The following is a 14,386-nucleotide window of genomic DNA, read 5'->3' as shown; positions in this document are numbered from 1 at the left end:
GGGGAGCATCACCCGTCTCCGACGGTTTCTTGTTGAAAGAGTTTTTATTTTCAAAGCTATGTCATGGTAACAGTGGAACAAAGGGCCACAACTTTTTTTCTAAATATTTAAATTCCAAGACACTTAATTCTTATCTTTTTCTGGTCAAATTTACATTTAAACGATGGCAGTAATATTATTATCTTATCAAAAATAAATATCTATTATAAGAGTGACTAGGTGCTCTTTCCTTAATGATTTAAGCTTTTTTTCTAGTGACAGCTCAAAACCTTGGCAGCCAGACAGCAAAGTAATAAAACTAAATAGCTTTAACAATACATGTAGCATACCAAGTAAATTAGTTGCTGTTGGGTTGAACAAAAGTCTTTTTGCAACAATTGTTTAGCTGCACACACAACCTTTAGTTGACTTGAATACTAAGTGTAAAACCATTGTATCTACTTCACATTGGTGCAAGAGATACTCTAGTTAAACACAAACCCATTGATGTGGTTTTGAGGTGGACAAGTCATTTTAAGGTATATAATTATGTTTAATATCAGTCCATCCAGAATTATTTCATGACTTGGCCTGATGTGATTATATAGGTAAAAGAATGAAATTACTTTTTTCCTTCATTAAATTTGTTAAGCCTTCAAAGAGAAAGCCACTTCTCCATAGAACATTTCTTTAAAATGATGCAATTTTTACAAAATTTTAAGCTTACTTTTGCAATTTTTTCCCACTGTCTCAGTTTTGATAATATTTTTTCCCCAAATCAAGAAAAAAGCCCTGCTATTTGTAAGCATTTGGAGGTTATGCAACATTGTATGTGCACTAAGTAAAATCATTTTAATTGTAATTGTGGCTTACATGGGATGTATGACTAAACTGTATGCTCATTATAATAAAACAAATTTTGTTTTCATCAAAAATTCTGATTACAATAATAAAAGTTTGTAAAAAAATATTAGAAAAAAAAGCAATTACCAATGATTTTATTTTGATAAAAATTTAGACATAAATGATTTCATGTCATAATTTATTGCTAAAGTTGAATGCTTGGTATCTTGTACAATAAACAAAAGGAGTGTTGTCCGTTTTCTGCTTAACCAGGCATTATTCAACCAGGAAACATTAATGTGACCTAGACAACTCATGATTCATTGCATAAGGAAATGTGCAGCTCATGTGTTTTCGATTTTGGCAACTGATGTTAATGAGACAATATACAATTTGGTATTATGAAAACAATATACAATGTGTTGATAGGTCTAGAGACAAACAAATGAAAAATCAAAAAGAGTTGCAGTCAACAAAATGTTGAAGTGTTTTGTTATAAAATAAGCAATTAATGTGTTGTAAGTTGACAGATTTAAACATCAGTGGCTGTAATTTTAATGACAAATGTGCGACATGTAAAAGTTTAGCTTCCTAATAAAATACCTGATGTTTCTATGTATTGCTGTTTAACAATTTGTACTTTTTTTGTAGTAATTACATCATGTTTTTACATTCATGAAATTTAATTTCAATAATTGTTATACTTAAACCAATACCATTAAATGCATAATTAACTATTCTTACTAAAATAGTATCAAAAATACCTTAAGGGCAATGGAAGGAATTCATAAAACACTCTCAAATTCTGTTTGCTTTAATCATGATGATCTGGACTTCACATTAATTACCTTTAATGTATGATGTGGTATGTCACTCATGACAGCTTTCAGTGTGAACTCTCTAAATATAGATACTTATTTTGTTGCTTAATTACCTCAGAAAAAAAATATGAGGGAGCGCTTTTGCACAATTTTGACAATTTATTTTTTAATTATAGATTTTATTCATTAAGGCTTAGACAAGGCATAACCACATGTTGACAAGCAACTGTCAATATAATATTCACATTTTGCATTTCTGCATATCGAAGACTATAATCATACATTTACCTAATTTTACCATGTATTATAACACGCACCAATGTATAAAGCGCATTTTATTTTTTAAGGCAAAAATGGAGAGAAAAAAGATTTCATTACCAAAAAACCTGAAAATCGGACATTAAAGGCCGCCATTTTTATATTTCGCCATCATTTAATTCAGGTCATTGAAAAGCCTAATTATGCATTCAAAAGAGGAAGTGTCAATATGATAAGGAGCATGGGTTGCTAGCACTATATTTTTCTGACAATTTTGTTATTTTCTAGAAACTGATTAACAGTCCACATGCATTTCGTGTAAAGCATTGGAAAAATAAGAATTCATGTACATCATGTCATTCTTCTCGGGGAAAGCATGGGCTTTAAATTTGAATGCTGTAGGAAAACTTTGTAGTCCAATTGGGAGACAGGGCTACTGTTATGAGATATCTCAGTATTGACGTAAAACTGTGCACAAATACAAAGACAGACAAAGAAATGTTTGCATATTTTATTCAAACATTTTAATTTTTGTAAACAATTGTTGCTCCCCCGTTCACAATTAATTTTCTGCTGTTACCGACTTTTGTTGTTTCAGTCTGTAAGAATATAGGGTATAGTTTTCTGGAATAAAAAAAATAGCGGCTATTATAAATATTTTCCATTACGAAATGAATTTTTCGCAATTTATTTTACACGCGCAATCTTTTTATGCCTCGCCTTAGGCGGAGGGATTTTGTTTTGGCGTTGTTCGTCCGTCCGGAGCCATATCTTGGAAGTGCTTTGGAAGATTTCATTGAAACTTGATATGAGTATATATATGGATAATAGGATGATGCACGGTATGAGTGTCCAAAAGCATATTGGCGGCGGATATCAATTCAACAAATTTGCTTGTTAATTTGACATTTGGAGGTAAAAAACTGCGCGCCATACATGACAAAATACAGTATCTGTTTGTAACATACTTCACATTGAAATATTTGCAATAGCATATTTAATACATGTATGTACTATTAATTAAATCATTATAGTAGACTTTAAGCAGGGTTACGTGTCGCAAATAGAAAAGCAGACATCATATGGTATAAAAAACAACAACAGATATTTTTTTTTTTTTTTTTTTCATTTTCATTCATTGTCATTTGTACGTCCAAATGTTCTTTCCGCTTTTGTGTGGTTGTTTTTTATTTGACAATTTTCAGGTCTGCGATTTGTTTTATATGATTACAATTTAATATTCAACCTTAATTAGTCAATTACTGTTATTTCTGTAATTGTGAAACAAACAATTTTAGCAATTTATTTGAATATTAATATTTTATTTGCCACGATCTTTGGTATTATGAGAGCCTGTTGTTTTTTTCGCAAATTTTATATATTAAAATAGTTTAAGAGAAAGTATTTTGATGCACAAGAATGCTTTGTTCATTAGGGTCTTAAAGCCGGCCGAGTTGATATTTCTCACAACAATTTGGTTGTCTCAACTGACCAGAATTAATCAGTATTCTTCAGATACATTCTAAAGCTTAACTCTTTCATACTGCTTTTTGCAAAATTGTGCAAAAAATGCCAAAAGCATCAAAAATACGAAACCTAATCATGTACATAACGGAATCCTCAAGACTATTATTGACCTGTGACGTATACACGCTTTGGGTCATGTGAGCGCCAACTTCACATGATTTCCACTTACGCGCTTTTCAAAACAAACAAGAACTACTAAATCACAGGTGTTGGGCGAATGGCCTAGTCACTGAAACACTATCAATATGTCATAAAACAACATTTTTCATCATTTTGACAAAAATGAAGTTCTTAAATATTATATATATAAAGGTATCTTGACACAGGAAAATCACCTACATCAACATGTTTAAGCCATTAAAGCGAGATTATACGATTTTGTCAAATGTTAATTAATTAATATAAAATGTGTAAAAAAAACTTATTAAACATATATATTTCAACATAAATTACAATTTGAAAAAGTACATGCGTCGAAAAATGCGAAATAAGCCGGATATTTAATTCTGAAATCGAAATGTCTGTACAGTCGAATTCGCCAGCATGTATATCATGCATGTACGATGTGAATCTAAATTTAGTTTAACGGTTCATTTTAAATTCCTGCAACAAAATCTATTTATACAACACACAAACACTAACTAAAAAGACGAACACTTTGGTTATTGTAGGAAAATATGTTAGAAATATCTTCGTAACAATCGGCTCGGGGCGCTAATTTGTCTTTGCTGCATTTTATGAAATTCGTCTTCAATGTATAATTTTTCTTGCCTATTTTGTGTTATTGTTACATATTTAATAAATATATTACAATTTAAGACATATACAAAATGGTATAATCTCGCTTTAAGTGCCTAAATGGCGGTCGATTTTCGTTAACTATTTACCGTATTGTTGGGAAAGGTTGCCTCGTGTCAAAAATTGACCACTAACGGCTACTTGCCAACATAAACTACAAAAAACACTTCTCGAACTCGTACAAATGCCAGGTCGGCTTTCGTCTGACCGAACGTTCAGTGCCAATTTTTACAAGAGTTAAACTATCGAAATATTCCAGCTATGGAGCATAATCCACATTAGTACAAGAAACAAATACGAGTTGTTATACAAGCTGACAAATGTTGTTCTATTGATAGTGTTTAAGTGACTTGGCCACACGCCCAACACCTGTGCTCCAAGTCTGTGCATTTATTTTCATTATTCAGGCGAGTCCATGCCTCGAGCTAATCACGTGGTTTCACGTGACCCGCGCATGTTTAAATTTAGATCATTTCTGTCCATGGACAGAAATTGAAAAGCCCTATCTTTGTTCTGATTTGGGGCATTAATTTTGTTAACCGATTTTGACCAAATTTTTTGCACATCTGACATAAATACCATCACATTTTGACTCGTACTCACTTTTTTTGCGACACAACAAAAATGGGAAAATATACCAACATCAACTCGGCTGGCTTTAAAGTTTAACAGGATCGCATTCTGGGCACTTGGGCTTCATGCATGTGCTTAAAGTTTCTTCCCATATTAGCCTGTGCAGTTTGCACATGCTGGTCAGGGACAATACTTTCTGCCTAAACTAAATTTCATTTAGAAAAGACTTCCATTAACAGGGTTTTTTTTTACTAAGAAAGTGACGCCGATATTCGGCGTCTTCCCCTACCAGAATTTTTCCCCTAAAAATACAATTTCCCCTCCAAAAATATATTTTTTTTCACCAAAATATAATATTTTACCCTCAAGGAAATGTTTTTTTTTCTTTTGGGAAGTTGACACTTATCCAATTTGTACCATGTACAACGATCTCGCTCTCTCTCTCTCTCTTCCGACGAACACTCAAATCTGGGAATCCCAGTGATTCTATATATAGCTCTTAAATTACGTCATGGAAACCGGGCAACTAATCGTATTAATCATGTGACTATTTTACTGGATTCCGGTCTTGCGCAAGAAGGGTGTTCGTCAATTAATTACCGGAAACCAGTCGAGTTTTCATCCGGGTTATGTGAAAGCCAAGATAAAAACGTTAAAACAGAAAAAAAGTCTCACAATTGGTGTTCATACACAAACAAAATAAAACGTTCGGACTCGGAAAAAATTAATTGCGTTGACGCATTTTTTAAGAATGAATCATCAAAAACCGTTGAAACCCAGCAGGATTCGGAGGTACATGTAATCAACATCGATTAATACTGTCGGATTATTGTGAAAGTAAAAGAAGACAATCGGCAGCTGCCGCACCTTTCCCTGCCAATACTGTAGCAGATCTAGATCGTCAACCCATTCATCATGAAATTGAGATCATAGTATTGACATCGTTCCCGGCCCCAGTTGAAAACATTTCCCATTATTAGATCTACACCTGCAACTTTTTTAGGACTTTGACTTTAATATCATACTTGTTCATGTGTTTAAGAACAAAAAGGTCAGAGACATGCCTCTTTTTCTAAAAAAAACCTGAAGTCTGTAGGTGAGTTATAGACATTGAAATGAACAGTTTTTATTTTTTCCCCAAATATGTCTCTTTCGCGCTCGATTTTCCCCGTTAACCCAGCGTCCAGCGTCTTCCCCTTTTTCTAAAAAAAACCCCTGATTAAACCAAAAAAAACAAACAAGAAAACTAAATAATTCTCGCTTTTGCAGATTAGTGAACTATAACAAGGCGGGAATCCTTGAGTGCAGAACGGTGCGTCCTGCGTGCACAGAGACAGATATTCCCACAGGCGTGGAACTCCAAACAGTGCTAGGGGGCAAGCTGCTCGCGTACTTGGTCCCAGTTGTGAAGACGATCGATGCTGAGGTGGGTAGATGCAGGGCTAATTAACTAGTCCCATTCCCCTTTCTCATAAATATACTTGTCCCCTATTTCATATGTAAGTTTTGCAAAAGCAATTTGCATGTGTATGCATTACTGTTTAGAAAAAACTGCTTATTAATCAAAGTTTATGAGGGCTAGTATTGGAGTCACTCTGTCAGTTAGTCTCTTGGTCAGTTGTTCGATCTTTCTGTCGGCCAGTCAGTATTTATTGTTCAATACCTAATTTTTCAAGGGTTTAAAATTAGCTTTGAAATTTTTATCTATATAAATTGCAGATGTGCAAGACCCAATTTCTATGAGCAGTGATTCTCTTATTTCATGCCCTGAAACTTGACCATGGGCAATGCCTGTCATTTAGAATGTTATAAGGGTGTGGAGTGAACTTCTTCAATTTCCCATGACTTGAATCAAACTTCTACCACAATTAAGTTTATGAGTCAGAATACAATTTTTTTCTGTGTTGATCTATTTATCTAGGTATATCTAAGGCATGTGATCTTTAACTTAGCAATAGGCATGGCTGCAATGTCTGCCTAAGTGTTACTAAGTGATATAAGTCAAACCTGTGACATATAATTTTAAATTTATTGCACAAATTTATTGCACTAATGTAACCATTCAAATTCTTTCTACAGTTTATAATGCTGTCATTTTATGGGTATTTCATTACAAACCCTTAAAGCTCAAAAGAGTGGGACATTTTCACTAGACCCTGTATACATGGGCCCCATTTCCACCTGACATTCTGGTATCGGTTGTAATTTTGTGCTGAATGTGGTGGCACCATAATTTTAATGTATTATGTGTCATTAGTTTCAAGCACATATAGGTGCAAGTTTAAGGTTTTACCAACTTATGTAGATATATTAATAATTTTGAAAAAGTTTGCTGTCACAAAAAAAATAATACAAAAAGCGGTGATAAAATCATATTACAGATGGCAGGTAAAGATTTGATTGAAACTCTAGAGGGACTTCCATTGAAGAATACCGGTATGACAGTGAACAGGCTCTTTATTATCAATGCTTAATTGACGTCATTGCTTATTAGAGTGCGAAGAAGAAAAAGCCATTGAGATGTCTTACAGCATCCTGCATCAGCCTTCATATAATAGTTTTATTAGTCATGTTCAACTTCCCGTATTAGCCATAATTATATAGCTTTATTGCTCAAGATCAACTTACTGCTATAAAAGAGACACCCATCTGATACCTAAATAAGCTATGTATGGTCATGAGGTACAAGTCAAGGCTATTTTATTGGTGGAATTCTTTTCAAGGATCAGAAACTGAGCTTTATTATGCAACTGGGTTATTGGGTTCTTTTGTACTTACACAAATTATGCAGGCAGTTACATTCTGTGGTCTAAATGACATTCTGTTGTATAGACTTAAATTGTTTTTATGTCATTTTTATGTCTGATACAATTGTATAACAATTTGTCAGTTTTTAATTTTATTATATAGAAGGTGTAACATTTCTGTAAGTCTGTCTGGTGCATATATGATATATTTACATTTTATTCAAGGATAAGCGTTTTAGAAACACGAGCAGGAAAGAGAATATAAAAAAACACAACTAGTTCCGGTTTAAAGTTATTACAGCTTGCGCCTAAACTCCTATTTGTACAAAGATTTGTACATCAGCATAGGATCCTTATGATATGAATGATTATATAAAAATGTTAAATGTTTAAAAAAACAATACTTGAATACAATTTCTCAAAAATAATTTGTTTACAATGCTATTAGCAGGAGTATAAATGTCTTGAAAAATAATGTTAGCCTCTAGGTAAATCAAAAGTCTGAGGATGGTCCTGTTCAGTCAAGGGCCGTCTTGTTAAACTGTTAGAGGGTTGTACACTGCAACGCTTATATATCGCGGACCGGTATATCGCGCTGTCCAATATATCGCGCTTTGGCTATGGCTCCCAAAAATCCGACGAGCATGATCACTAAATGACATGTTTTAATCTGAGATTTCGCTAACTTTGGCAAAAAAACGGTTCTAGCTAGTATTAACACCCTATTTTTCGCGACTTACTATGGCAAGCAGTGATGTGTGAGAAACAGTCGATAAGTTACAGTGTTGTAAACACACGGCTGGGTTTGTTTTTAACACTTAAGAAATAACCAATTAGTGTCAATGCTAAGGTAATAATGGCAGTTTACTGGTATATAAATCGTTAAATTTCGGTACTTGTCATGAATTTCTTTGTCCTGATAAAAAGCGCGCGAAAATCGGCGTAAGTATATTTATTTGTAAATAAACATTTCGTAGCAGGTACAACATTGAGAGAATTTAATTTCCATTCAAAGTTTTGTTGTAAATTTCAACTAAAGTACCGCGGTATCTGGTGAATTATGTGGCATTGACATTTCCTCTTAATAAAATACAATTCAAACACGCTGTATCGTTACCGTTACGCTGTTTCAGTTCCTTTATTAGGACTATTTATAAGGATAAAATCATTATTTTTTGTACGTTTTTTTTATGGCAAAAATTCTTCTTAGCTGATTCGCGAGCGATCATACATGAAAAAAAAAAAAAAATACATTTTGATTTTTTATGATAAATACAGATACATATGTAGTTATGAAAATTTTTATAGTAGAATTGTTTTGCAATTATTAATACACAAAAATGTAGCAGCGCTGTATATAAAATGAAAACATTTGGGAAATATGACTAATCAACCGCAATACAATTAAGTTAGACATTTCTCGAGTTATATCGCGCACCAGATATATCGCGATCGCGATCTTTGGACCCCACCAACCGCGATATATCGGCGTTGCAGTGTACTTTAAATCCCAGGATGTCAGGGTTGATCCCTGGTCTCACCACAAAACTTGTATGGGGATTGGTCATGAAATCATTGTGCAACCATTTACCCCCTACCTCTGATTCAAGTTGGGCTGTTGTCATTGACTTGCATTAGTATGTGTTAACCAGATAATCCAGATAATCAAAGAAAATAGTGAGTTTATTAACTGACTGCCATCATATAACAGGAATTACTTTTGAAAATGGTGAAAAACCCAACTTTACAAAATAAGTCCTCTTTTCAGTCGTGGCACAGCAAATTTACTTATTTTTCTCTCTCAGCAATTTTAATAGATACTTAGTATGCTATGAAACATAGCTTTAAAATAATGCTAATATGACATTCCAAGAAGAGGTAATCACAACGTCAAATTATGCAAACTTAGTTATGCTCATTTGGTCATTGTCGACCTGAAATTGCTTGAAATCACCCTGGGGTGACTAGAAGCCGATTCTTTTCACCCTGGGGTGAGGTCAAGCCGATTCTAGTCACCCGGTCGGCTTGAAGTCACCCTAGGGTGACATGAATCGGCTTGAAGTCACCCTGAGGTGACAAGAATTGGCTTCTTGTTACCCCCTGGTGACTTCAAGCTATTTCATGTCGACAATGACCCAATGCGCTATACTCATCGAGTCAATGTCGACCTGAAATGGCTTGAAGTCACACGGGGGTGACTAGAAGCCGAATCATGTCACCCTGGGGTGACTTCAAGCCGATTCTAGTCACCCGGGCGGCTTGAAGTCACCCCAGGGTGACATGAATCAGCTTGAAGTCACTCTAGGGTGACTAGAATTGGCTTCTAGTCATCCCCGGGTGACTTCAAGCCATTTCAGGTCGACTATGACCCAATAAGCCTTAGTTATGCAGTTCGTACTGAAAGGCTTTTGCAAATTGTGTTCACAGCACGCAGGAATGTGTGCTTGGGCAACTTACGATGTAAATGATAGAAGGACAGTGCAGTGTGAGGCAGTCTTGTGAACTCAGCAATGCTGGTGTGGTTGGCTCAGGTCTCACCCATCAACGCTGATATGTTTTTCACTAACATCAAATCATTAATGCAATAGTAAACATCATAATTCTGTTATAACTGTATTAATTGATAATGCTTGATTTGATCTGGAATTTTGGAATTTTGTTTAAGATGGGTCACTTCAAAATGACAGCACTATTTGCCTATTTGCACTTAAAGTCTGGGCCATTATGTCACTGATGTGGAAAAGCTGTAACCAGCTCAATGCCTTTTTAACATGGTCTTCTACAACTTTGTACTTTAGAATTCAATGAAAGTTATCAATCGTTGGTATATAAACATTCACTCAAATGACTGATAGTTATTCCAAAAAATTCTTGTTATATTTTATAAAAGAAAGAAAAATCAAAATACACTTACAAGAAAATGTAATATTTTAAGAATTTTTCCTGTGACAGTTGTTATAAATTATTATGTCTTAAGTGGCAATCAATTTATGAATTATTATGTCCAAGCAAATTTAGTCAATCATAAATTTTGTATCACAACTATTGTACATACTGAATCAAGGGTCAATGTTTTCTTTCAAAAGACATTTCTTCGGGTCAAAATTGAGAAATATCATTATGTTTGTTGGATCAGTTGACCTTATGGCATCACCAACTCACAAAGATACACTACGCGGCCCGATTTTTGCCTAAATCACCGATCACCGCGTTTGGGCCAACGTGCTATTGCTATAATCTCTGTGAAGATTATATATGTACATGTTACGTAGGAAAATCGTTCTTCACCACGTTGACCGGGAACGCGGTGAATCGCGGTGAATCACCGTGAAGATTATATTTATCGCATTCGCGGTTATCATGCTTGACCTAGCGTGATGAAACCCGCGAGATTGCGGTGATTTTTCACCCAAAATAAATAATGACCACCGCGTTGTGGTGATACAGGCAAAAATTGCAGGCCGCGTAGTGTATTTCAACTCGTGACAAATTGCATAAAAACACAAACCTCTTATATTTTTAACCCTTTACCTCTTTGATACGTATTTTGACGCATTTGTTGTCCCTTGGAAAGTTAAATTTGTTTTAAGACCTTTGTTTTTAAATTTAATTTTAAAAGGCTTCATCTCCAACCATTCGACCATTTCACAGTGATGGGCATATCATTTTAAACGGTTTAATTTGTGCCTTGAAATTGAGTGATAACATGTCATTTTACAAACTTTATTGTATTCATTTGTTTTCATTGAATATTTGTTCAGTATGTTCTTGTAAAGTTATACTTTTTAGCTCGACTATTATATATTAAATATATATAGTGGAGCTATCCTACTCACCCCGGCGTGAGCGTCTGCGTTAGCGTCTGCGTTAGCGTGCAAATGTTAAAGTTTTTGTACTACCCCAAATATTTTCTTTGTCCCTTGACATATTGCTTTCATATTTTGCATACTTGTTAACCAACATGACCCCAACCTATAAACAATAGCAGACAACTCTATCAAGCATTTTGTCATAATTATGGCCCCTTTTCCACTTAGAATATGCAGCAAATGGTAAAGTTTGTGTACTGCCCCAACTATTTTCAATGTCCCTTGACATATTGCTTTCATATTTTGCATACTTGTTTACCAACATGACCCCAACCTATAAACAAGAGCAGACAACTCCATCAAGCATTTTGTCATACTTATGGCCCCTTTTCCACTTAGAATTTGCAGCAAATGTTAACGTTTGCGTACTACCCCAACTATTTTCAATATCCCTTGATATATTGCTTTCATATTTTGCATACTTGTTAACCATCATGACCCCAACCTATAAACAAGAGCAGACAACTGTATCAAGCATTTTGACAGAATTATTGCCCCTTTTATACTTAGAATATGCATATTATTGATAAATCTATGTTAAAGTTTGCGTACTACCCCAAATATTTCCTATAACCCTTGACATATTGCTTTTATATGTTGCTTACTTTTTAACCTTTTAACCAACATGACCCCAACCTATAAACAAGAGCAGACCATTGTATCAAGCATTTTGACATAATTATGGCCCCTTTAAACTTAGATAATTGAACACTTTGCTTAAATTGCCATAACTTCTTTATTTATGATCACATTTTATTATTACTTTGAAAAAACAACACTTACCTGAATATCACAATGGATTCCACCCAAACAATACCCCACGCCCATACCCAGAATCTCTTTCCCCCCCTCCCACCCCCCCCCCCCAATTTTTTTTTAAACATCATCTAATTAATTACCACACCCCACATTATACCTCCCTCTCACCCCCACCTTCCCCCCCCCCCCCCCAAAAAAAAATTAAATGTTTTTTTCCTTTTTTATTTTTGAAAGATCGTCTAATAAATTATTGAATATGAACAATTTCCCCATGATGGCTTACGTTATACTGTCAAGCACTGGAATAGTCAAGCGCGCTGTCTCATGGAGCTGCACATTTTGAATGGTGAAAGGTCAAGGTCATCCTTCAAGGTCAAAGGTTAGAAAAACAAATCCAAGGGAAGCAATAAGCTTTAAAGGGAGGTAAGTAATGAATCTGCTCAATGATAAAATTTTTTAAACAAATCAAAGCGGTGCAAGAGGGGGCATTGTGTTTCTGACAAACACATCTCATGTTTGATGTTATTATGCCCCCCTTTGAAGAAGAGGGAGTAAATGAGCCCCATATTTACTGCCAGTGCTAGGTTACCTTTTCCCATTTGATCATTCTTAAGTATTGTTATTGTAATGTTACGTTAGCGTTACGCTTGGGCCTAGGATCATGAAACTTTATAGGTACATTGATCATGACTCGCAGATGACCCCTATTGATTTTGAGGTCACTAGGTCAAAGGTCAAGGTCACAGGTGAAGGTCACAGTTACTGGAAATAGGCATTTTAAGGATTTAGCATGGTTCAAACAAGGGAAACAACTACCGTAATGCATGTTCTTTTTGTTACAGCATTTGCCTTCCTTAAATTCATTTAAAATCTCATTTTACTGCAGAGATTCCAAATCTGACCTGTAAATGAGCCCCATATTTACTGCCAGTGCTAGGTTACCTTTTCCCATTTGATCATTCTTAAGTATTGTTATTGTAATGCTACGTTAGCGTTACCACCACCACCGCCGCCACCACCACCACCACCACCACCACCACCACCGTTGTTCACAGTGACAAAAAACATATTCACACAATGGCTGCTACTACAACTTATAGCCCATATAGGGGGGCATGCGTGTTTTACAAACAGCCCTTGTTTTACATTAACTTCTTCTGACAGGGTGCGCACAGGGCTTGAAAAGTGCTTGAAAACGAGTCCTAGGCTTGAAAAGCCCTTGAACAAAGGTTGGCCTTGAAAAAGTGCTTGAAAAGTGCTTATTTCATGTAAAAAAAGCCTTGAAAATGTTTATTTCTGCTCAATCTTACTTTTATCATTGCTTTAATTATAAACTTAAATGGTTCTTACGGGAAATTTTTCGAAAATTTATCATAAATTCCTTCCCACAAAAAGTTGAGTACAAAATATAAGTTTCGTACACCATTGAGTACGAAACGTTATGTGTACATGTCACAGATTATGTGTACAACGTCAGAGGTTCTCCATTGTGATCAATTTTCGCGAGTGAAAACGCAGCGATAGGGGAGTGTCGTTTCAAGCCAGGGTGGTTTACTGAATATTCCTGGGTACAGAAAACAAATGGCATTCAAATAGCACATTGTCGGGTCTGTATGAAGACATTTGATGTCGGGGGGGATGGGGGAAAGTGCTTTGAAAAAGCACGAGAAAGGGGAAACCCACAAAGAAAACATGAAATTCAGAAGCAAACAGGGTTCCTGTAATGTGTTTTTTTGTGAAACATAAGGTACCATTGTTAAAACTGTTAAATCTAAAACAGACATGAACACCAACAGCCCATCTGTGTGGAACCAGGTAGGCACAGCCACAGAGAGTGTCCAGATAGAAGATATTCAAATTCCAGGACCTTCCCAACCATCAGCAGCAGTATCAAATTCGCTGACATCAATAGACAAATTTGTTACAAAAAAATGATATGTTGAAAGCCGAAGTATTGTGGGTATTGCATACTGTTTGTACACATCAATCCTTCAGTTCCAATAAAAACATTACAAAGTTACATGTATTTCAGGTTATGTTCCATGACAGTACCATAGCATAAAAAAAAAATTGCGGAGACTGCAAGACAGCATATGTGGCCGTTTTGGGGCTAGCTGTATAAAGTAAATACATATGTGAGACTTATTGAGTTAAAGATGGATACATGTACATGTAACATGTATTTGTATGTAATTACTAGAAATAACATGTA

At 35.1% G+C, this 14,386-nt stretch overlaps 2 protein-coding genes across 6 annotated transcripts in view; both read left to right on the top strand.

The window, feature by feature from the left end:
- Positions 1-14,386, top strand: part of LOC127880267 (uncharacterized) — a 536,299-nt gene that overhangs the window by 42,832 nt on the left and 479,081 nt on the right. For all 4 annotated transcript variants that reach the window (XR_008049491.1, XR_008049490.1, XM_052427603.1 and 1 more), the window contains exon 3: positions 6,069-6,225. Coding sequence is in view for 2 of the 4 variants with exons in the window: in XM_052427603.1 (XP_052283563.1) it covers positions 6,069-6,225 (157 nt within the window). In the remaining 2 variants the exon portion in view is untranslated. The remainder of the gene's footprint in view (positions 1-6,068; positions 6,226-14,386) is intronic.
- Positions 1-14,386, top strand: part of LOC127880260 (uncharacterized) — a 132,188-nt gene that overhangs the window by 113,852 nt on the left and 3,950 nt on the right. The gene's annotated exons all lie outside the window — the stretch shown is intronic.

The sequence above is a fragment of the Dreissena polymorpha genome, chromosome 4 (assembly GCF_020536995.1).
Source record: "Dreissena polymorpha isolate Duluth1 chromosome 4, UMN_Dpol_1.0, whole genome shotgun sequence".
Lineage (NCBI taxonomy): Eukaryota > Metazoa > Mollusca > Bivalvia > Myida > Dreissenidae > Dreissena > Dreissena polymorpha.
Note: the sequence above shows the minus strand (reverse complement) of the source record. Positions and strands in the feature narration are given on the sequence as shown.